The sequence below is a fragment of the Ursus maritimus genome, unplaced genomic scaffold (genome assembly GCF_017311325.1).
Source record: "Ursus maritimus isolate PB19 unplaced genomic scaffold, ASM1731132v1 scaffold_4, whole genome shotgun sequence".
Lineage (NCBI taxonomy): Eukaryota > Metazoa > Chordata > Mammalia > Carnivora > Ursidae > Ursus > Ursus maritimus.
Window position 1 is genome coordinate 8,496,873 of NW_024426552.1, and position 22,959 is coordinate 8,519,831.

The 22,959-nt window shown below is 47.8% G+C and overlaps 2 protein-coding genes across 3 annotated transcripts in view; one reads left to right on the plus strand and one right to left on the minus strand.

The window, feature by feature from the left end:
* HLCS (holocarboxylase synthetase) overlaps positions 1-17,843 on the plus strand; it is a 195,410-nt gene extending 177,567 nt beyond the window's left edge. For both annotated transcript variants that reach the window (XM_040620975.1, XM_040620976.1), the window contains exons 7-11: positions 7,066-7,133; positions 8,581-8,741; positions 10,145-10,259; positions 12,704-12,917; positions 14,533-17,843. In XM_040620975.1, the coding sequence (XP_040476909.1) occupies positions 7,066-7,133; positions 8,581-8,741; positions 10,145-10,259; positions 12,704-12,917; positions 14,533-14,704 (730 nt within the window). In that variant the 3' untranslated portion in view covers positions 14,705-17,843. The remainder of the gene's footprint in view (positions 1-7,065; positions 7,134-8,580; positions 8,742-10,144; positions 10,260-12,703; positions 12,918-14,532) is intronic.
* A 3,251-nt stretch (positions 17,844-21,094) lies between these two features.
* SIM2 (SIM bHLH transcription factor 2) overlaps positions 21,095-22,959 on the minus strand; it is a 50,628-nt gene continuing 48,763 nt past the window's right edge. Inside the window, exon 11 of the mRNA XM_040620977.1 lies at positions 21,095-21,549. Coding sequence (XP_040476911.1) covers positions 21,095-21,549 — 455 coding nt within the window. The remainder of the gene's footprint in view (positions 21,550-22,959) is intronic.

Genomic DNA, 22,959 nt, shown 5'->3' on the forward strand with positions numbered 1-22,959 from the left:
GGTACAGTGTTAGGGATAAGCAATAGTGGCTTGTGCTCAGCTTGATTGAATAATACAGACCAACAGCAGTAAATGCTCGGTCTACTAGACAGGTGCCTCATTCTGAAAGCTGAATCCATGGGACTCCTTCCCTGTGAACAATGGAATGATCTTAGTAGTAGTGTAGGTGCGATCATGATGTTGGAGATGGGGAACAGTAGCTGAAAACCCAGGAGTGGTTGGTATGCTAGGAGATAACGGGAATTAAACAGCATCTCCAGCAGAGGGTCTGACCCACCGGCATCCTGCAGCAGACAGGTGGGGCCTCTGCTTCTGGGGAGTCCTGGAGGGGGTTCGTGATGGTGGTGTTCTTGAGCAGTCCAAATTCCTCTCTCGCCTACAGTTCAAGTACGCATCCTGTTGTACACCGAAAGAGAGGAAAACGGATATGATGTGAAGTTTACTTATTTACAATATTCCAAGGGTGGACTGATAACAGGTTGTTACAGCTTTAAATGTCAAACCTGGAAGATAATGGAAGAATATATTAATAAAACTGCTGTATTAGTGCCTGTGTGCATCAGTGAACAAAATTATTTGCAAGTAATAACCTAAAGAAAGTCTTTAGGTCTTTAAAAGGTCAACCAAATAGGGGCACCTGGGTGGCTCAGTCGGTGAAGCGTCTGCCTTTGGCTCAGGTCATGATCCCAGGGTCTTGGGATCGAGCCCCGTGTCAGGCTCCCTGCTTAGTGGGGAGCCTGCTTCTCCCTCTCCCTCTGCTGCTCCCCCAACTCATGCTCTCTCTCTCTCAAATAAATTTTTAAAACCCAAATAAATAAATAAAATTCAGCCAAATAGCTGGTTCAGCCAATGGTTTATAGCTTTGCAAAGTGGGTTCAGAGACCTGAGAACTGAAAGGGAATATTTTCCATCCCCAATTACTAGTGTCAGTCTAAATGCTTTGTAGCCCCATGTGCAGATGTTAGCGCACATGCAGATAAGAATGGGAGAGACGGGGGGAGACGTACAGAGGAGAGGCATTATCTCTAGAATTTTTGAAGAGTCCTAAAACACGCACACGTTCCACTGCTCCTCCCTCTCCCTGGCCACCCTCTTTATCCCCCAGAGGGGGTCTCGGGAGTCTTCTGACAACAAGAAGTTCTAGGATCCACACAACAAAGAGAAAGCTCTGCATTTAAGCCTCCACCTGGTGTCAACCCCCCGCATGTACTCAGTCGCCTTCTTACGGACGCCCGAACGAGTGTCTGTTTCCCAGGTGACTGGAGAGATTTAGAGAGATGGAGCCCCTTTCTCGATGTGAGTTCTGCCAACACTGGGATTTGAATTAGAATCTTGATCCGATTCCCTGTCTAACTCTCTGCTCTGCTGGAGTATTTCCCAAGTTGCTGGGGAACCTTTCCTTTCCTGCCAGGAGCAATAGCCACCACCACCCCCCGCCGCCCCCGGGTCCCTGGGTGGCACCGTGCACCCTTGGGACTGAACGTCAGCTTTGCACCCTGTTCAGAAGTCACCGGTGCGTCGCGGAGCCCTCCACACTCCTTGCTCCGTTTCCCGTGGTGTCCTTACAAAAACCGCTATGCGTTTTTTCTAAAAACAATGCCGTGCGTTCTTACACTGAAGGCAGCTTTAAAAAAAAAAAAAATCGATTGCACTGATAGACTCAGATTTTTTAAAAACTAAAATATCTTGATATTTTAGCTTTTTAACTCTAAGCAAAGAACTGTGTGAATATGATGGTTGGCGTTTGCTACGTAATATATTGTTTTAAAAGTTTCTGACATGAAGTCTAGCGCTGTTTCCTTTGAACTACGTCGATGTCAACGGGGTTACGAATAGCGGGAATTTATCTTCCAGTAAAGTTTTTTAAAAATCAGAAATAGTGACTTATAAACGTCTGACTTCCTGAGTCCTCGTCCTTCTGCCTCATCCCTACGCCCTTAATTGGGTTCTTTTTCACATATAGAAAGCATGGGGGGTGGGGGGTGCTGTCCGAGAATGTGTCTTTCTGAACGCTAAGAATAAAGGAGACGTCGGAACTGAAACTATAGGGGAGAAAGACATCAAAGAAAAGGCGCAGCTAATGCATCAAGAACCCACGTTGATGGGGCTCCTCCGCTCCCCGAGCCCGCAGCCACATGCACGCCGTCTCCCCAGCCCAGGGGCCATCTGTGCAGCGACAGTAAGCAGACTCAGCCCGTCACCATTGCACAGGGCACGTGCTCCCCAGGGAAGAGCTAGGGACAGGCACCACCAAACGTGCACTGTGTGCATCACGGGGGGAATCCGGACGGCGAGCCTGGCAAAAACTTAGCCTTGTCTTGCAAAAACACCAGCTCTCCAAAGAGACGAGCTCGTTCAACCAGTGGGCTGGCGGGTGCATGCTTAACCTACTTAAAGCAAAGCTGAGTTTTAATACATCTTCTTTCAAATAGCCTTTTTTCCTGGTGATGAAATGAATGCATCCGAAGTGTAGAAATACTGGAAAATTCAGAAAAGTAGAAAGAAGAAATAAAAGCCACTTGAGCTCTTGCCACCCAGAGACTACAGGGGACAACGTAAAGAAGGAATTTAAATCCCCACGTGTTGGTTCCACCTCCACCTTCTGGGAAGAACCGTCACTGTTGGTGTGTGTCCTGTATTCTTCTAGAAATGCACACAGGAATAAACAGCTTACATAAATGGGCCCAAACATGCTGTTTTCAAGCGTTCCGTCTTTATTGTCAGTGTGATAAGAATGTCCAGAACTGTATCTCTATGGCATGATTTTAATAGCTTCTCAGTAAGGAATGTCTCCAATCACCAGAAACCTGTTTTGTAAAATATATCTGTGTATTTGTTTAAAAGGGGAGGAAGTCTAGAAGAATATACACTTTAATGAGAAGAGGGACTTATTTTCTGCTTTGTACTTTTCTGTATTTTTTTTTCAATAATCACACTCTTCAAAATAACCAGAGCTAATATTGTGCTGTATTCATTTTTTTTTTTTAAGATTTTATTTATTTGAGAAAGAGCACAAGAGACCACGAGCAGGGGGAGAGGGAGAAGCAGGCTCCCCGCTGAGCAGGGAGCCCAACATGGGGCTTGATCCCAGGACCCTGGGATCATGAGATCATGACCTGAGCCAAAGGCAGATAGATGCCTAACTGAGCCACCCAGGCACCTCTTGTGCTGTATTTCTTAACAATTTTTAAAAGTATATTTTAAAACATCATTAGAATCATGCCGTGTGTAGGGGTTTTGCCTCCTGATTCAATCACCTGATGGCATCCAGTGGATTTTTTGCCTGTATCACAAACGGCTGCACGATAGTTGTTCATGTGACGATGCTATGATTTTTTTGTGTATTGTTTCCAATTTTTCACATTGTCAGGCTGTAATGAACAGTTGTGCCCCTGAATTATTTTGTTGCCCCGTCTGAATGCTCCTCAGGATGCATTCTTGGAAGGATGGTCACCAGGTCAGAAGGTGTAAAATTTTTAAAGCTCTGGTTGCATATGAACAGACTGGCTTTAAGAATTTCTACTCCTTTATACTATCAAATAAGCTTTTGCTCCTAATAAAATGGGTGCTGTAGATAACTCTTACTGTCTTCTTTAATTTTAAAGTGGATCTTTTAGTTCTTTTCTTAGAAATACTTATGAAGGGGTGGCTCAGTCGGTTAAGCGTCTGCCTTCAGCCCAGGTCATGATCCCAGAGTCCTGGGATCGAGCCCCATGTCGGGCTCTCTGCTCAGCGGGAGGCCTGCTTCTCCCTCTCCCACTCCCACTGCTTGTATTCTTGCTCTCTGTCAAATAAATAATTAAAATCTTTTTTTAAAAAGAGGAATATTCATGAAGAATTACTTACTGATATTATATCTAAGCATAAAGACTGGGCTTTTTTTTTTTTTTTTGCCAGAATTTTTCAGAATAATTTTTAAGGGTAACCAATCATCTTAAAGAAAAGTTTTAAAATAAAGGAAAAAATGAGGTGCCTGGGTGGCACAGTCGTTAAGTGTTTGGCTCAGAGCGTGATCCTGGCGTTATGGGATCGAGCCCCATGTCAGGCTCTTCCACTGGCAGCCTGCTTCTTCCTCTCCCACTCCCCCTGCTTGTGTTCCCTCTCTCGCTGGCTGTCTCTCTCTCTGTCAAATAAATAAATAAAACCTTTAAAAAAAAGTAAAATAAAGGAAAAAAGCATCCGAATTAGGCCTGATAAATAATAAATAAAGCCTAAATAAATCTCATTCCCTCCATTCTCTATGAATTTTACATAGTTAGAATAAAAGTCTGTGTAGTTTTTGTATATGGCTTTTTTTTATTTAGCAGAGTGTTGCAAACATTTCTTCCCACATACTCTTCACAACTATCATATTATCATTTTTAATTATTTGTGAATTATTCCGTTGACTTTGCCTACCACAATGTACTCAACATTCCCCTGTTGAACACTTAGGGTATTTCCACATTTTTACTTTTATAGCACTGTGGTGAATGTGGACTGTTTCCTAAGGTTTGAATCCCCAAGTGGATCGACTGGGTCTGAACTTAAATTGTTGTTCATTCCGAATTTTCACACAGGTTCCTACTGGCCTGTCTTCTAGCTGAGTCTTAATTCTTGAAGCTTTATTCCAACCACCTGGTGAAATTCAGGACGTTCCCGTTGGTAGGGCACCCACTTGGTGCTGTGATGTCCTCAGGAACCAAACGGGTCACATTTGCAAAGGGACCCTTCGGGGTCTGGATGTTTCAGACTCAGGAGCAGAGGAGAAAGACAGAGCACGTTTCCCTCAAGCCCCATTGGCAAACTGGAGGGAACGCACTGAGCTGCCAGCCACAGAAACCTCTCATTCCACAGCCTTCGAAAACGAGGAAAGAAAATCCACAGCTGCAGGGACCCGATCGTTCTGGAACCCCCTCCTTTTTTTTTCTTTTTTCTGTTTCCTTTTGTGAGAATATCATCAGCTCGGGATGGAAAGGCATTTATGGTGTCTCCTTTCTGCTAAAGCAAACTCCAGCGACTTCATTTTCAGAAATGCAAAATTCGTGAAGTTCATAAATGCCTCTTTGTTGACCATGAGCCGTGTGGTTTGGCCCCCAGAGTTATCTCAGATAGCGCAAATAAATCTGGCGGCCTCTGCTTGTCTCCAACTGAGCACTACCTCCCTCCCCCGTTGTCCCCTCCTTGCAGAAATTTCCTCTTGGCCTTCAGCTGCACAAACTCTGTCTTCTCATCAATATGCCCTGTTAACTGTTGCCAAACCTCCAGCAGTTGAGTGCATATGTTCCCTTAATCATTTCTCTTTGTTCTAGAAGTCTGTGTTTGGTTTGTAAACCTCCCCCACCCCCTCGCCTAATTCCACCATCACCATCACTGGCTATAGACATGACTGTCTACAAGTTTATTTAAAGAACATCCTAGATGGCCTGCCACCGAGAGAGCTTTTGCAATCTGCTCCCAACGTGCTAAATCATCCCCCGCCCTCTCCCCTAGAAAAGTGTGTTAGCTGCCACCCGCAGCCCTCAGACCCCAGGTGAGGGGTTGCCGGAACTTTCTGGAAAGCATGAGGCTCCAAGAAGACAGTGTTACCTCCCCTCGTGGACAAAGATTCCTTCTCTGTTTTCCGCTGGTCCACCCCAAGAAAAGGACGCTTTATTCTTGGAGCCCAACAGTGTATAGGAACAGTCTCAATGGGTTATTCATGGTGTCCAAGAGAAATACTTCTGGAGCTGTGCTTCTTGTACGATGGAAGTGGGCTTGGCACGCGGATGGCGGGCGGCCTGCTCGCTGGGAATGCCCTATTGCCTGTCGGACCCACTGGCCCCCGCCCGACGTGGCCAGGTTCCTGTTAGCAAGTGAAGGGTTCTTCTGGGATGCGTGTGACCCGGGGCTGCACACACTAGTGCCCAGCTCTGCGGTGCACAGGGAGGCGCTGTGTTGTTGCTGTCTGCTTTCAAGTATGTTCCTTCTCTTACCCTTCGTAGAGTCCCGCCCCCTGCCCAGAGCCCCGAGAGCAGCTGAAGAACTACTGGAGAGTGGTCTTTCTTCAGGGCCCTTGCTCCTTGGCACGGTGGGGGGGGGGGGGTGTGCTGTGGAACCCTGGAAACCGTTATTGGAAGCGACCTACAAATACCATCTCTCCATCCTCCCTCCCCCGCCTCTTCCCTCCCCCAAAAGTATTTCAGAGAGTCCCCAGCAGCTGCACGGACAGTGGACCAACCTGATTTTTGCTCTGTTTAATAAATCCTACCATGAACCATGCCCACTCAGTACCTGGTCAGCAACTTCTGGAAATGCAGAGGAAAGCCTTCCTAACACGGAGTTAAAATATGTAGAGAGTAGCTGGGAGGAAATTCTCGGTGTGAGGGATTTTTTTCCGTCTTTCCTTTTCTGAAGGGGAAAAAAAAAAGGTGAATGTTGACTCATTTGGTGGAGATATAAGGCACTTTTCTACCTATCCCCAAAGGGAAGTTTGCGTTCTTTTCAATGAAACCATTTTAAAAGCAGAACTTAAGTCTAAAATGATCCAAGGTTCTCCGACTTCTCAGAAGGTGTAGATTTATTTACTATAGTTAAAACATAATTAGTTCTCAGGGGATAGTGTATCTTTTAAACGGCTTTATTGCCACCATATTGACTTTCTGAATAATCAGAAACTTCTGTTATGATTATGTTCTAGTGCTCGGACAGAAACGCACCGTAAGTAGAAACAAATGTCAGGAACTGCTAGTTGCCACTCGGAGAAGGGACACCGCATCAGAGGGGGAAGAAAGCACTTCTCCATCGGATATTCCAAAGAAATAGAATTGAACAACGTCTTAAGTGAGCTAACAGCTCAGGCGGGCATCCATGCTTCCCCCACCCCAACCTTTTTTGATTCAGTGGTGTTTTCTTCATCTCTTCTCCTTCGTTACCACTACAGACGCTGGGAATGGGGTCAGTATCCCTCAAAACGCAGGAAATGGCCCTTTTTCTTCCCCCCACACTCCCGCAGATGAGGGCAAACTGGGTCCTCCTTTCGTCTGAGCCGTGGGCTGTGCTGTCATGTTCCTGTTCTGGCTGACCAGTCTTTCCCACCGTTTGCAGGTTGATGTTTGAGATCCCGCAGGAAATGGGGTTAATAGCCATCGCAGTCCGCCAAACGCAGGGCAAAGGTCAGTCATCTTTTGTTATCCTTTCTGTTGTTCTGTTTTCTAAAATCTATGACTCTTGTGGCCAGATTGCCCATTGATTGCGTGTGCTGGTCGCAGAGAAGACTTGCGTTAGGAGCGAGCGCTTGTTTTCACACCCCGAAAATGGAGAAAGACAGAGGGAAATTGATCAGAAGACTGAGTCTTGGTAGAATTAAAGCTTTTTCTCGAATGGAGATGGTTATTAATCACTGGACATTCGCTGGGGATGGTTTTAACATTCCGTCACCTACATCTTGTAAATTCTTTCTGACACATTCTAGGCATTGCAGTGTGTGAATCGTTACTGTGTTATAGAGACGTTTATTTGCCCGAAGGTTCTCTGGGAGGTGCCTTCTGGGTCCTTGTTGAGTGTCCCGTGGAGAGCCCTTTCATCTGCCAGCACGTACCCCAGCCGCACTGGAAATTCCGTGACCCATGGTCAGTGCCCCTTCACAGAGTGGCCACAGAGAAGCCAAGGGGTGCTCAGAGCTTCCACCACCTGCTGACCCTCGGAAACGGGAGCCTGCATCCTCCCAGAATCCGCTTGGGGTCCAACCGCAAGCAGACTCTGTGCTCAGTGGTCCTGCCGGAGGCACTTGGCCCCCGCCCCCGCCTGTGCCAGGCCAACCCAAACGTGCTTTTAACTCTCAGAGGCTCTTATGCCTTTCTCAGAAGGAGCAACGAAATAAGAAATCCACTGTTTTCCACTTCTTTCCTTTGAACACGTCTTTTGAACATAACTCAAAGAGAAAATTCATTTTATCCAAAGCTGGGGGGTGGGACTCAATACAGTGGTTAAAAAGAAAAGAACATTGAAGAACTTGGATTATACCTCTCATTTTGAGCATTTTATTTTCTTGACTTCTATTTTAGGAAAAATAACTCCGAGCGTTAATATCAGGGATTACTTTTTAAAGTCCACTGCCATTTTTTTCCTCCATATAACACTGAGATATAATTCACAGACGATATAGTTCCCCCAATTAAAGTATACAATTCTGGGGTTTTTAATGTATTCATAGGGTTGTGAGACCATCACCACAATATGGGTCACTTCTAAAATGTGACATCTGGGACCTCTCCTAAACCAGGACAGACCTGGCCCGGTTTCCCCACTGTCTCTGTCTTTGCCTGCATTACCAGATGGTGACAATTAAGCTGACAGTCGTGTTCAGACACTGTAGGACGTGGAATCATCAAAGCACAAATGATCTGCTCACTGAGGCAGAACACTCTGCTACTTACCAGAAACTCGTTCGCAACACAGCGTCAGACTTTAAAACGCTTCTCTGTTCTTGAGTTAACCCCAGAACCCCCAAGCGCCTTCGTCAGCGCGGGTTGATCGTACGTGTGGCTCTGAGTCCTGGGCCCATTTTCGGGCACCGTGTGCATCCATCCGACTGTTTCCTGACGGGCCTGTGTGTTCCAGGGCGAGGAGCGAATGCTTGGCTGAGCCCCATGGGATGCGCTCTGTTCACCCTGCTCATTTCCATCCCACTGAGATCCCAGCTGGGACAGAGGATCCCCTTCGTCCAGCATCTGATGTCCCTGGCCGTGGTGGAGGCGGTGAGGTCCATCCCTGAGTACCAGGTATGTGCGGTCCGCTCACCCTGCAAGCCCCGCCCCGCGTGCAGATCTCAGTGGGGGTCGGTGTGTGCATGTGTCCGAGGGACCGCTGCGCGTGGAGTGGCTGCGGCAGAGTGCTCCTGGTGTCTAAAAAGCACCGCCAGCTCTTAGCGTGGCTCCAGGCTCGCCGGGGTGGGTTTATTTCCCAGAATTCCCTTTCTGTGCTGCTGTCGGATTGCTCAGGCATCTTAGGGCAAGCCTCTGGGGTTTTTTTTTCCCTTTAACTGAGGCACAATGGACTGATGTACCACTGCTGTGTCTTCTGGTGAAAAGTCTTAGTGGATGGACCTCAACAACCCTCTCATTCCTGGTCTACATTTAGCACGGAGCTCCCCTCCTGTGGCTGCCCAGCTTCAACGGGGCGGTGGGGGGGTGGGGGGGTGGGGGGTGGGTCTGCTCCCCGCTGTAGGGACAGAGGTGCCTGCTTCATCATTACCATCAGTGTCAGTCAGTAAGGAGACAAGGAAGAGGGCGATTAATTCAGTTTTCCTGGATGAATTTCATGTGAATATAAAAAGGGGGTTCCTCCCCAGCCTCCCTCCCACCTACAGTTCTTGCGTCAGGCTGAGCACAATTATAGTATTAATTCCTGAGTGAGAGGCTAAGATCATGACTTTCAAACGGGCCTGTCCTCGTGTTTAACAGGACAAGGGTCCTCCCCTCCGACGTGGTCATGTCCCTATGGTCACCGTGTGTAGGACTGGGGTATGTGTTTCCCCAGTCACGTGGAGTCCCGGGCACGCACGCTGAACTGTGATGTTTATTACCAGCGTTCAGCATCCTTGCTCTCTGTATCCAAAGGGCCTGGGCTCGTCAGGCCATCACACACCTTCTCAGGTCAGCCCGCAGCCCCTGCGCTAGACATTTTGCCTCATAGGAGGCAGCTGAGAAGATAAAGTTCTGTTGTGGGGTGAAATATTTTTAACCCTAGCAGTAGGTTCATTAGTCTTAGGAAAATAATTTAAAATTTAAAATTTATGTCGGGACTCCTGAGTGGCTCAGTCTGTGAAGTGTCTGCCTTCGGCTCAGGTCATGATCCCAGGGTCCTGGGATCGAGTTCCGCATCGGGCTCCCTGCTGGGCAGGGAGTCTGCTTCTCCCTCTCCCTCTGCTTGCCGCTCCCCCTGCTTGTGCTCGCTCTCTCTCTGACAAATAAAGTCTTTTTTAAAAATTTAAAATTTAGGGGCGCCTGGGTGGCACAGAGGTTAAGCGTCTGCCTTCGGCTCAGGGCGTGATCCCGGCGATCTGGGATCGAGCCCCACATCAGGCTCTTCTGAGTATCCCGCTCATCTTCCTTTGAGCTGGACAACCTCTCCCGGCCCCTTTGTGTCCCGCGATTGCTTGACTAACGTGCAGGTTTTCCTTTAGGATATCAACCTACGAGTGAAGTGGCCCAACGATATTTATTACAGTGACCTCATGAAGCTTGGTGGAGTTCTGGTTAACTCAACACTTTTGGGAGAAACATTTTATATACTCATCGGTGAGTTGTGAAAGTCTTTCCTCCACATTTTTAGATGAATAAAAACAAAAATAAAAATGGTTTCTACATGGCTACCTTGAGGGGAGTGGATTATCATATGGGATTACTTTTTCTTTGAGCCTTGAGTTACAGAGCACAATATGTATGCAAAACAGGCCAGATTGGTTGAAAGCCTCTCCAGAGGTTCAGCGTTCCTGTCTATGGCCATGGAAACCGCCAGATCGGTACCACATCAGACAGGTTTTTTGTTGCACCTCTCCACACGCCGGCTTCTTGTTGAATTAGAAATGGTGAAAATAAACATTTAACATGTCATTTTGCCATTTTGTAATAAGAAAAAAAAGTTAATCTCAAAGATGAGTCTCCTGGTGCTCTTGCATTCTTAATTGGACCTTCCCAGGCCTAGGAAAAGTTGCGTGGTTTTTGGTTTTTGTTTTTTTGTTTTTGTGGGGTTTTTTGACCTTCAGAAGAAGCTCCAGGCTGGTCAAGGTAGGGTGCAGAATCCCATTTCCCCTCAGCACATCCATAGCAGGCAAGGAGACAGATTCAGAAAGCGTTTCAGAAGTTCTTAGGCTCTGCTCATCCGAGGATCAGCTCCTCCCTGATGTCCAGGAGAACTTAGTGTTCAGAAATGAGGAATGGGCAGAAAACGTGTGATGATGTGTCCGAAATCCCAGCCAAAAAGTGCAAAGCTTAAGTTTCCAGCTCTGTCACCAACTGGCAATATTATTCTGAACCAACTGCTTCCTAGCCTCCAAGCTCTGCTTCCCAGCCTCCAAGCTCTGCTTCCCATTTTTAAATGTGTCCACTAGACTAGATGCAGATATTCTGAAGTCGGGCCCCGAGATATCGAGGAGGTCCAGGCATGGCTTCTGTCAGTGTGGGGGAAAGGAAACATGTTCCTGTAGGGAGAATTCATGGCTTTTATTAAATTCTTAAGGCCCCAGGAGGTGATGGGGGAAAGGGGGTGTCTTTGGGGAAAGAATCAGGGTCCCCAACAGGGGTGCTCTCTGGTCCTTGCAAAGACGTAGCCTGAGTTGGCAGTGGTCAGTGCTGCTCTGTTCCCCAGGACTTTGAATTTTCTGAATATAGGGGAGATTTTTCAACACCATATGCACTTGATTGAATACTTACGCTCCGTACTGTGTGTGTTGTCGGAGGAACGAACAGTTGTTGATTCTCCCCTGTTGCTGTAGTTACTTGTTTTTTTTTCCAGATGTAATTTACATTGCTTTGTATTTTAATAGCCAATATATTAAAAAAAAAAATCTGAGGCCTATCAATCCTTCCCTTCACACTGAAAATGGCTCAGAACGCTTACCAAAGAATACTGTTATTGTAAATGTCATCTTTCTATCTGAGGCGAGTATTTGGGGAATTTTTTTCTCAGAGGCACTGAAAACAAGAGCGTCTCACTGCTTAGTTCTTGCAGTATTTCATTCCTTATTGAAGACCTCTTTGAGGTTGATTCGGGGCCCTGTTGAAAACTGAGGTTTGGCTTCTTGAAGACTCTAACTCTCCCAGAGAGGATGATGGTATTAAGTAACAGCAGAGACAAGCGGGCTCAAACGCCATTGCTGGTCACTCCCTCTCCTGAAGCCCTGGGTTAGGAGCCCATAAAAGAGCCACGGAACACGGGTCGGCCCCTTGCCAACAGCGTAACCCTAGCACCAAAGACTTCCAAGGACAACGTATTAAAAGATGTGTTCTGGGGTTATGCCATGACCAAGGTTTGAAATCTCTGAATCCAGAGTTTACTCCTTAAGACCTGAGTGAAATTCTTTATTTTCAGCCATGTGTTTTGTTATTCAAGTCGGAAAAGAAACAAGAGACTTTCCTTCACAATGGGCTCAGTGCAGAGCGACTGTTCTTGGCGAGACCACGTGAAGCATTGTTTCCAAGGCCACTCCAAGGAGCTTTGCCCCAGTCATAGCTTCTGTTTAATGGAATTGAATCTGGCTGGTTTTTCTCCCCCAACCGATCCACAGCAAGGTTGGGGTGGTCGTAGCTTGAGCAAGGATAATAAAGGGACGTTTGGAAGGCAGATAGTCCCAAAGACATAAGTCGTTGATTTTTTTAAAGATTACTTATTTATTTGAGAGAGAGAGAGAGAGAGAGAGTGCGTGGGGAGTAGGGGCATAGGGAGAAGGAGAAAGAATGTTAAGCAGACTCTGTGCTGAATGTAGAGCCCCACGTGGGGCTCGATCTCACGGCCCTGAGACCACAGCCTGAGCTGAAACCAAGAGTCAGACGCTCAGCTAACTGTGCCACCCAGGCGCCCCGATAAGTCATTCTTTAAGTGGCCAGAGATGATAAATTTGAAACGAGGGAAAGGAAGCAGGGAGTCGGGGATAAAGGCTGTAACTCCTTCCAGGTGGTTGGGAGGAACGTGCGATGCAATCAGTAGGTTGAGCCGCTCATGTTTTTCAACTGTTTTTGTGCAGGCTGTGGATTTAACGTGAGTAACAGTAACCCTACCATATGCATCAATGATCTTGTCGCAGAATACAATAAGCAACACAGGACAGAGCTGAAGCCCTTAAGAACCGACAGTCTCATCGCCAGAACTGTGACGGTGCTGGAGAAACTGATCGACACATTTCAGGACAAAGGGCCCAATGGCGTTCTTCCCCTTTATTATAAGTATTGGGTCCACAGGTCAGTGCTGGCCCGTCGTCATGCTTTTAAAATGTCTTTATTAAGTGAGTAGTTCAGTATCTTAAAACAAGAGACTAAGCACAGGTCTAGATAATTGCCTTTTTAAAAAGATTTATTTATTTTAGAGCGCGTGAGCAGGGGGAGGTGCAGGGGGAGAGGGGCCCTCAGGCAGACTGCACCTCGCACGGAGCTCAGTGCGGGGCTCGATCCCACGACCCCGACATTACGACCTGAGCTGACACCAAGAGTTGGACGCTTAACCGACCTCACCACTTAGGTGCCCCTAGATAATTATTTTTTTGCCTTTCTGATGGAGAAAACTGGTGTCCACCACATTGAGCAAGTTACCATCAGCAACACCAGGAGGAACCGGCATCCGGTGCCTGCTGGTGGGATGCTGTGGGAAGGACACAACCTCACCCGAGAGTTTTCCAGCGTGTTTAAGCAGACCCTAACATCAGGAAACAGACACACGTTAAATTGTAGAACATTCTAGATAACAACAGTTTTCAAAGTGAGATCCCCCAGGGGGCGGTAGCACCCTCACCTGGGAACTCGTGAGAAATGCGCAGGCTCAGGCTGCACCCTGGGCCTCCTAAATCAGGAACTCGGAGGCTGGCTGAACGTTCGCGTCGTAACACGTGCGCCCGCAGCACGGTGAACACCAACAGGCCTCAACCGCCTCAGAAGCGTCCTTGTGTTCAAACCCAAAATAAAAAGAAGGTCGGAGATTTGTTTGAGATTAAAGAGGCATGACAACTAAATGCAAAATGGGATTCATAATTAGATCCTGGATGGGAGGAAATGGCCACAGACGATATTAATGGGACAATGGGGAAATTTAAACATGAACTGTATACTAGATGTTATTATATGGAGATGAGATTTCCTGAGGGTGGTAATGGTATTCGGGTTTTGTGGGAGACTGTTCTTAGGAGGTGCATGCTGAAGTATTTAAGTATAAAGTGTCACGACGCCTATTTTTAAATGCCAGCAGAAAGGCATGCGTGTGTGCATGAAGAGAAAGAGCGAGTATGGAAAACGTTATCAGTTGGTGTGAAGATAAGTGAAGGGGGATTCTGGGGGTCGTTGTCCTATTCAACTTTTCTGTAGGTTTAAAATCCTTCCAAATAAAAATGCGTGGCTGGGGGGGCAGGGGTGGACCCTGTATTTTAAAAGCTATTTAACAAGGATGTAACTCAACAGATACATTTGGAAAATATTAAAAGAAGCAGCTTTAGAGTGGGTTTAACTTGACTTTGATGGTACCCAGCTTCGTTGTAGAAAATCCGCTTTCCAACGCAGCTTCTTCCCCCGCAGTCTCAGCCCAAACCCCTAGAATGGCACAGTGGTTCTTCAGAGTGCCACAGGGCGGGGAAGTGGGGCAAATCCTCATCCGGGTGATCGGAGTTAGGAGAAAGGCCACGCTCCCTGTTGGAATTTCCATCACCCCGATTCTTCTAGTAGTTAGCAAAACAGTTCCTGCGGGACCAGTGAAAGTCAGAGCATTTGATCTCGCCCACCCCTCCCCTGCCAGAGGGGTGAGTCCTTAGCAACCTGTCCCCAGACACTGCATTACCTTTCCCACCGACCTTCTGCTCTTCTTCCCGTACAGCGGCCAACGGGTCCGCCTGGGAAGCCTCGAGGGGCCAGAGGTGTGGCTAGTCGGCCTGGATGACTCCGGGTTCCTTCAGGTCCAGCAGGAGGACGGCAAGGTGGTGACCGTGCATCCCGACGGCAACTCCTTCGACATGCTGAGAAACCTGATCGTCCCCAAACAGCAGTAGCAGGGCCTGGGACCTGCGTGCGGCCTGCCTGGGGCCGCCGGACAGCGGGAGGGCCACCGCAGCCAGCATTCCAGTTCATTCCTGCCGCCTTTCCTCGCCCGAGGATCTGGAAAATGGATTTAGAGCTGTAGGCGAAGGTGGCCTCCCTCCCGTTCATCTGCTGAATTCCTTCATGTTGTTCTGTCTGCTGCCATTTTTCTTGGCGTTTGCAGACGTTCTGGGGTGGAGGGATGACAAGCGGAAGATTTAGTTCAGGTGAAACACCGCCACAGGTGTGAAATCCTTCTCCCCTCTTGGGCTCGGATGTGTGTTGATTGGCCAAAAAAAAAAAAAGTTTTTATTTTGGAAAACAGCAATGGAATAATTCAGATGTTTCCCTGGTAGCGGAGACCTTCACTCCCAGACTATTAAAAAACAGATAAAAAAAAAGCTTCCAGGCCCAGGCTGGCCATGAGGTAGAGGTTTGGTGACCCCGTTTATGAGCATTCGGGGAGGCGTTTTCTTAGAGGAACATGCATTGGCACTTGGTCGTTGTTCTGTTTGTTTGCTAATAAGAAAAGAGATGGTAGACTCGTGAGCGTTAAGTCTGGGCCCGGTGGTTTGAGGGTGTCCCTGGTGTGGTTGCAGTGACCTTGTAGAGGAGATCGGTTACTTACTTCGACATTAATTTATGAGCTCTCTTTTCCTAAGTGAACTCATGGCAGATTCTGAAGGGACGGGATCAAGTTCAAGATCCTTAAGGCGTTGATTAGTCCTCGTGTGCGTGTGGGGTGGATGATTGGGCCCTAACAGCTGGAGACGAAGACTCAGGCATATACCACACACGAGGGAGGATTTGGAGCTTCTAAGCCCGTGGTGGGCTCGCTTTGAAATCTGGAGCATTCCTGAAAGACCCTTTGGTGCACAGAATGTAGCAGTACATGGCATTTTATTTGTTAAGTCATAATTTTTTTGCCCCCCTTTCTCTAAATTGCCAAGAACAAAATGCAGCTGATACAGAACCACCGTCATTTAAGAGGGTGTGTGTGTGTGTGTGTGTGTGCGCGTGTGCGTGTGTGTGCGCGCGTGCGTGTGCGCGTGCGTGTGTGTGTGTGCGCGTGTGTGTGCGCGTGTGTGTGCGTGTGTGTGTGTGTGTGTGTGTGTGAAGCTTTAAAAAGAAGACTTCAAGATCTGATGCCCTGAAAGTCTCCCTGGAGAACAAAAGAAAGGAAACCTTTTGACGCGCGTTTGCGATCTCCAGATGCACTCCGTGCTTTCTCCACGTCACTGCTGTCTCTGAACTTGTGAATCACACACGTTCCTTTTCAGCCTTAAAAGGCTAATTTTTTGCCCACTCTTTTCCCTTCCTGCCAGTCCCAACTGAAATTAGTGGAAAGAAAACTCGATGGAGCTCTCGGCTTTGAACAGAATCCTCTCATTGAACACTAGCACCAGCTTGACCCAGCTTTCCCCAGTCAGGCCAATTCCAGAAACTCGTGGTTTTCAGTATAAAATTTGCCTACCTTTAGCCAGGCACAGGCAGCGCCATAGGAAGGGGGGAAATAGCGTGTTTAGTTTAGTACACCACCCCAATATGTGCTTTTTGGAAATGGAAGTTTAAAAGAACTTAAGAAGTAATTTTTGCAAATAAGGCTTCCGTTAGAATTACTTTTCTCCAAAAAAAAAAAAAAAAAAAATTGCTCTCTCCTATGTGTCCAAGTCTTCTTTTGGAACTAGTGACAAGTTTCAATAAAAGTCCACAGCACCCCAAAATCACCAAATGGACTCACCCTGGAGAGAAGGCATCTGCAAAATATCATCAGGAGGAAAGATCTCCAGGCTAATGTTGCAAGTTTCATTTCTCAAAGTTTGTAACATAAGGCAAGTCATCTCTCAGAGCTGCCATTGTTACTGTTTGAATTTCTTTGGGGGGTTCTTTAATGAAAAACATGCAATGTTTTGTTTTAAGCTGAAGTCCCATTCTAGACAGTTCTGCTTTTGGGGGGGAAATGTTATCATTTAATTTCCTTTCTGTAAATTAAAACTAATGACGTGTGGCCGTGTCAGTGCAGATGGAGATGATCCGGGCATGCCGCTTGGCCTCTGTGCTTTCAAGACTGTTTCTTGCTTGTGCTGCCGCACAGTTGTCTTGGGGGACACAAAATAGACTTGAAGCAGATGCTACGTTTTCCGTAAACCCGATCTTGCCTCCTACGAACCAAAGACTTTTGAAATTCGGCTTCATCTAGAAGAGCTGAATGAAAGCATCTTCCTTAGAGCTGTTCGCGTTGGGGAAATTACCTGCCTGCCGCTCTACCCTCATGGCTCGGGGGCCTTTGCGCGCCTGGCAATCTCGGATCTCGAGGAGCTTTAAAGTCTTAACAGAAACGTTGCATGTTCTTCATAATCTTTAAAACACGGCAGCTGAACTCAGGATTGGCATGCGCTTCCAGGGCCTGGATTTGCTCGCAAGTTCAGAGGCCGCGCCGCGAGCCTCTTCCTGGTTATGTCAAAAAAAAAAAAAAAAAAAAAAGCAAGACCTCCTCGCTTCCGGGCTGGCCGCAGATTTCAGGGGAAGCCCTGGGAAAGCGCCCCCTGAATGTGCACAAGGAAGTTTCCCCTCGTATACATTTTTTTTCCAAAAGGCCTTCCGGTGGCCCCTACCGAAGCAGCGCCCCTTGACCCTGGGCGAAGTAGCAGGATTCGTGTCTGGTCCGAAACAGTCGGTGGGGGGCGCTCCTGCAGACTTTGCCCGATGTGGGAATAAGTGGGCCGATGGGGGGGAGGGCGCACAAGCCCAGGTGGGGGGAGCATGCAGCCTCCAGACCCCGGGCCCCTCACCTACCCCCGCGGGGGTGGCCTCTGTAGTTGCCCCTGTCCTGGAGCCTGGGAAGCGGGGGAGAAGCCAGCCTCCTCCAGCGGCTTCAGAATGCAGCAGGGGACGTTTTCGGCTTGCATTCGGGAAGGTCTGCTTGCTCTTAACAGGCAGCACGCGGAGAATCCTTACTCCTGGGTTATGACTATGCACATCTGAAATTTTAAAAAGCGTAAGCCTTCGCATTTGTACCTTTTCCAAGAATCGTCTCAGAAAAGTAATTACTTTAAGCCAATGCCTGTAAGAAGCAAGTCTACCAAAATAAACTTCAAGATTTTCTGTACAGTTTGGGCTCCTTGTGATTTTGACCGCAAATTTCATTTTTGAAAATAGGCAACTACTCTTGGTTACAGAATTTTTATTCATATTTAAACATTTTTACAAAATAAATAGTTTTACATAGTAAGGAAAATGTATGTATTTCTAAGTATTGAGAAGTTGGGTGCTTTTTTGGTTGTTTTTGATTTATTTTTGACAAATGTATTATGTGTCATACAAAAGAGAAATCTTATTACTCCAAAGAGTGAAAGTTAGCAAAACCCAAAGTAAAAAAAAACAAAAAACAAAAAACCCTTTTAACTGAGGTGAGAAATAAATTTAATATAACCATTTAATATAAATTTTTAAATTGAAAAATAAATTTAATGTAACAACAAATTTACTAGAACAGATTTTGTTCTTGTAGAATTGTTCTTACTTTTGTAAGAACTGCTTGACTTTTGAGGTTTTTCCCCAAGATTTTAACCTTATATATCATACTTAAGTTTAGGAACAGCTTGACTAATGCATCTTCGATAACCCGAAGGCTATGATTCACTAAGATTTTAAACTACTATAGTTTTCTGGCATTTATTGGAAAATGTTCTTTTTATCCCATTTTATCTGTAGCAGCCCCCACAGTCTACCTTAACTGTCTTACAGTTACAATAAATTACAACTTCGGGTAGACTTTGTATAGGATTCATTGACTGTATAAACTTCTCCCCCCTTGGGTCCAAGGGGGAAGGCTTGGCCATAGGACTTTAAAAAGGACAAAGGGGTGGGGGGGCAAGGGGGTGCAAAATACCCAGCTCTTGCAGATTTCCTCAGAGCAGCCTTCTTCACACCCTGGTCCCTTCTCTACAAAGGTATGAATGGAACGGCTTTTCTAGAAAGGGCTTCCATGAACATAAAAGAATTCCTTTCCCTGGGAGGCCCCTTGGAGAGCCCGGCCAGTCTTGAACCGGGTTTATTTCTCAAATCCGTTTGATCCGGCATTTTTGTCAACGTGTTAGGACCCACTACAATTTTTTTTTTCTTTTCTTTTCTTTTTTTTCTTTTTTCTTTTCTTTTTTTTTTTTTTGTGAAAGAGAGTCATATTTATTAAAATGCTTCCTCTTCCCCTGCCGGAGCCTCACAGAAGTCAAGAAATGATATCCCCAGCTTAAATGTGCAGACTCTTAAAGATGGAGGTAACAATATTAGGTTGCCATGGTAACTCCTGTTAACTTTGCACTGAGCTGCCGGCCTCCTGGAAGCTGGCTTGCATAGGAATCTTCCTTCATGTTCTAGGCTATGAAAACCCCAATGTTTGTTTAGACAAGGAAGTTTTCCCTAGTACACATTTTATTTTTCAAGTACATACACACTCGTTGTTAAGACTATTTACGTTATCATTTGCAAATCTATCATGGTCTTATTTTTTCACAGTAACCTTTGATCTTAAACTGCTTGAAAGCCTTCGTGGTTTGTATTTACTAACGAACACAGCCCCCGATGATGAATAACAAGGTAGACACAAACGCATTTTGTGGTACTTTATTGAAAAAATGTCAGGTGATATCGCCTGCTCATCAAAGCCCCACCTTTCAGGAATCCCGGTTTAATGACGAGACTTGTGAGCATAAAAAAATAATACCCCAGGCTTGTTTTCTGTGTGTATGAAGAGCTGCTAATGAGGTATAGCTAAGTGTCGCGTAGAGGTGCGTGCGTTTGATTCTTTGACTCAGTCCCTTTGCTGCACCACGCATGTTCCTAAATTTGCAAATGTCACCCCTACCATAAGGCTACTGACGCCCTGCTAAGAATGAGGCAGACCCTCAGTGTGACACTAGGCTGGCAAGCAATCATTTCACATGTTGCAAACAATTATATATAGGTGAGCTTTGATTCTAGAAGAATGAGTTAAAGACATTTGTGAAAACTCTTTCCACTCAGGCGCAGAGTTTCCTGAAAGAAAACCATTTTTGAAAAAAGGAAATGAGGGAGTGTTTATAGTGTGGAGCAAATTGAAAGACGGTGGTTCGATGCATCAATCCGTTTCAGAGCCATGGTAGGATTTTTAAATGGTGAAATCTTGAAGCAAAAATATAAAAGTAAGACAAAAATGAATGGAAGTTTATTTTTAAAACACTGCTGGTGCCTTATAAAAGGATTTCTGTTCACCTGTTACATACAGGACATGTTCACGGGGTTTTCTTGCTATGCAGGAAATGCAGGAAATGCTGAAGGAAATGTATACATTTTTATACCATTCCTCTCGAGCGTTCTTCCACAGGGGCGCAGTGCATTGACAATTTCCATATTGCACATGCAATGTAACTAACTTTATTAGCATGACTTGTAGCAAACACGAGCTTAGGGAATTACAGGTCTGTGTGGGCCAGAGGGATGTTGCCCCCTAAGCAAACGTGACAGGGGTAGCCAGTCGCCTTGGGCACCTCGTCATCCACTTGTCATTCTCAGAAAATATCTGGCTTTATTTTTGCATTTAATGCCTATTCCATATATTCTGAAGGTGCTATTCTTGGTGGTATCAAGAGTTCATAGGGGTTAGGAAGTAAAAGCTCACGAATGTGCTTGTGAGTCACACCCGTGTGCGTTCACTCCCTTGGTCTCGGCTTGCTGATGTTCCTACTGAGAAAAGGCTTAAATGAACACGACAACAACTTTTAATGAGACTCGTGAATGACTTGTAAAGCGGTCAGAGCTGTTGCCGATGCGTGGGACTTAAGTCATCACAGCCCGCCTTCGACTCCAAGACTCCGAATTCTGGAGGCCTCCTCCTTCCAGGGGGTCTCCCGCCCGGCTTGCCTGCCCGTATCAGGGTGCGCTCTCCCCTCTACAGTGGGGGTGGGAGCTCCTTCAGTCCCCCGGGGGGACCGCTACTGAGCATCGGGGGCGAGGCGAGGCGCGCGAGCCTGATGTCAAGGTGAGGAACCCAAGTCCGCCCCCAAGACGGGGTAGTTTGAGGTCACACGTGGGACGCGGGGGGCGCTCCGCTCTGCCCCTTCGGAACCTGGATCTTGGAGAACGAAGGTCCGGCGGGCCTTCCTCCCCCCGCCTCGGGCCGCACCGCAGTCCCCTGCACTGGCGTTTGTGGGATCTACGTAAAAATCTAGACGTCGGCCGCGGAGTTCTATTAAAATAGTCGTCTCTGTATAAATTAATTTAAACCGTGCATATACAGCTCGCCCCCCGTCATTCGGCTGCGCTCTGGAGAACAGGAGCCCGAGGCCTGGCCTATGGCTTCTCCCTGCGGGCAGCCCCGCGCGAGGTCACCTGCCGTTGGTGATGATGACCGAGGCGCCCAGGTAGTGCGGCAGCGGCGCGCCGGGCGGCGAGGCGGCGGCGGGGCCGGGGGGCCGGGGCCGCAGCGCGCCGGCCGCCGCCTCAGGGGCACCGGGGCCGCAGGCGAGGGCGGGCGCGCCGGGCGCAGCGGCCTCGCGGCCCGCGCCGGGCCAGCACCGCTGGTGAGTGAGCAGCACGAAGGGCAGCTGCGCAGGCGCGCCGGGGCTCGGGGGCCGGCGGCGCGCAGCACTCGGAAGAGCCGCGCGGGCCAGCGCCAGCCGCGCCCCGTCCCGGGCGGCCTGGCGGGCGGCCTTGGCCGGGCCCAGCGCGGACTCCTCGCGGTAGTGGCCGCAGCTCGGGAAGCTCGGCGGCGGCGGTGGCGGCGGCGGTGGCGGCGGCGCGGTGTCCTCGCCAAACCTGCGCGCGGCGGCGGCGGCGGGCGCTGCGGGGACAGGCGACACGTTAGACGCCCGCGCGGGGGAGGAAGGGGACCTGCCCAAAGCAGCACCAACCCGGCGGGTCCGGGCGCCGCCACCACCCCTCGGCCACCCGCAGCGCGCACCGCCCACGCAGCCGCCTGGGCCCCTTGCCCTCCGCGCCCAGGCCCGCGCTGCCGAACTGCGAGCTGCAGTGCTCTGGTGGTCGCATTAACTAGCGAAGAGGAACAGGTGCAACTCATGGACCCGGTGCACTCAATGTAATGCCGCATGTGCAATAGGTTCTTTCAGTGTGGAGTCAATACTTTCAAATGATTGCGATACTTGACTCTTTGTTTCTGTCTTGGAAGTGCAGTGCACACACAGCAGCACCTCTCGCTGCCCTAGCCACATGTCAGTGCGCGACAGCCGCACGTGGCTACTGGCTACCATATTGGACAGCGTTGGTCTAGAGGCTTCCACTGCCTGACCGGTAAGGTGGCCCCAGTCAACCCTGTTTTCTTTTTTTTTTTTCTTCTCTCTCTTTTTTTTTTTTGCTTAGCCCTCAGTAGGGAGGGTGAGGTGGTAATCACGCCTGCTCCTTTTAGTGCAGTCATAACTAAATAATCACCCTCAGTAATCAGGTGCCTGCAATCAATTAGCTCCCTATGGTCGTTCTGGGGTTTTTTTAACCTTAAGACAAATTTTGTCTTCCTTTAACATCAAAAAAGACTAGAAAGTAGATCACAAATTGCCCCAAATTAGCACCTTTGGTCCATTTTTACCAAGTATATGACAAATGAGCTCCTTATTAACCACTTTCACTTTCAAAATAGCAACTAAAAAAAAAGATGCTGTGTGTTAGTTATATCATTGGCCAGCTTCCACACGCAAAGAAAAAGAATTCTCTCAGGTCAATCTCAAGTCAATAATACTTTCGGCTGTTATCAAAATGCTTAGCTTTACTTCCCTTCCTTGGTTATGTGAGCGATCCAGTACGCTGATGGCTTTCGCTCCAAATCTGAGAAACTGTGGCTCCAAGGACTGGCCCAGGCCGGAAGGCAGGGCTGCACTGCCCTAGTCGCTGGCATGTTCTTTTCTAAGCTGGCTACTTTTGAAACATACGTCCTAGTAATCTCCAAGGTGGTTAGCTTTCTCCCACAGCCTATCCCTCCTCTCAGATTTAGAGACAAAATGTGTCTCCGCCTTGAAAGACAGGCCAAGCAAGAGATTCCCCAGGCAGCCGGAGGAGGAACAGAGCCCTGCCTCCGAAGAGAGAAAGTTAGAGTGGGGAAGGGGGCGGGGCTCCAGAGAGCTCTCCTCTTCAGGCAGGGGTTTCTTTTCTGAGCGTGTACCATTTACCCCAAATGCAGTAGCCCCTGCAGGAAACTTGCACCATCTTGGCCTACCCTCTGAGCAGTCATTAGGTCTGCGTG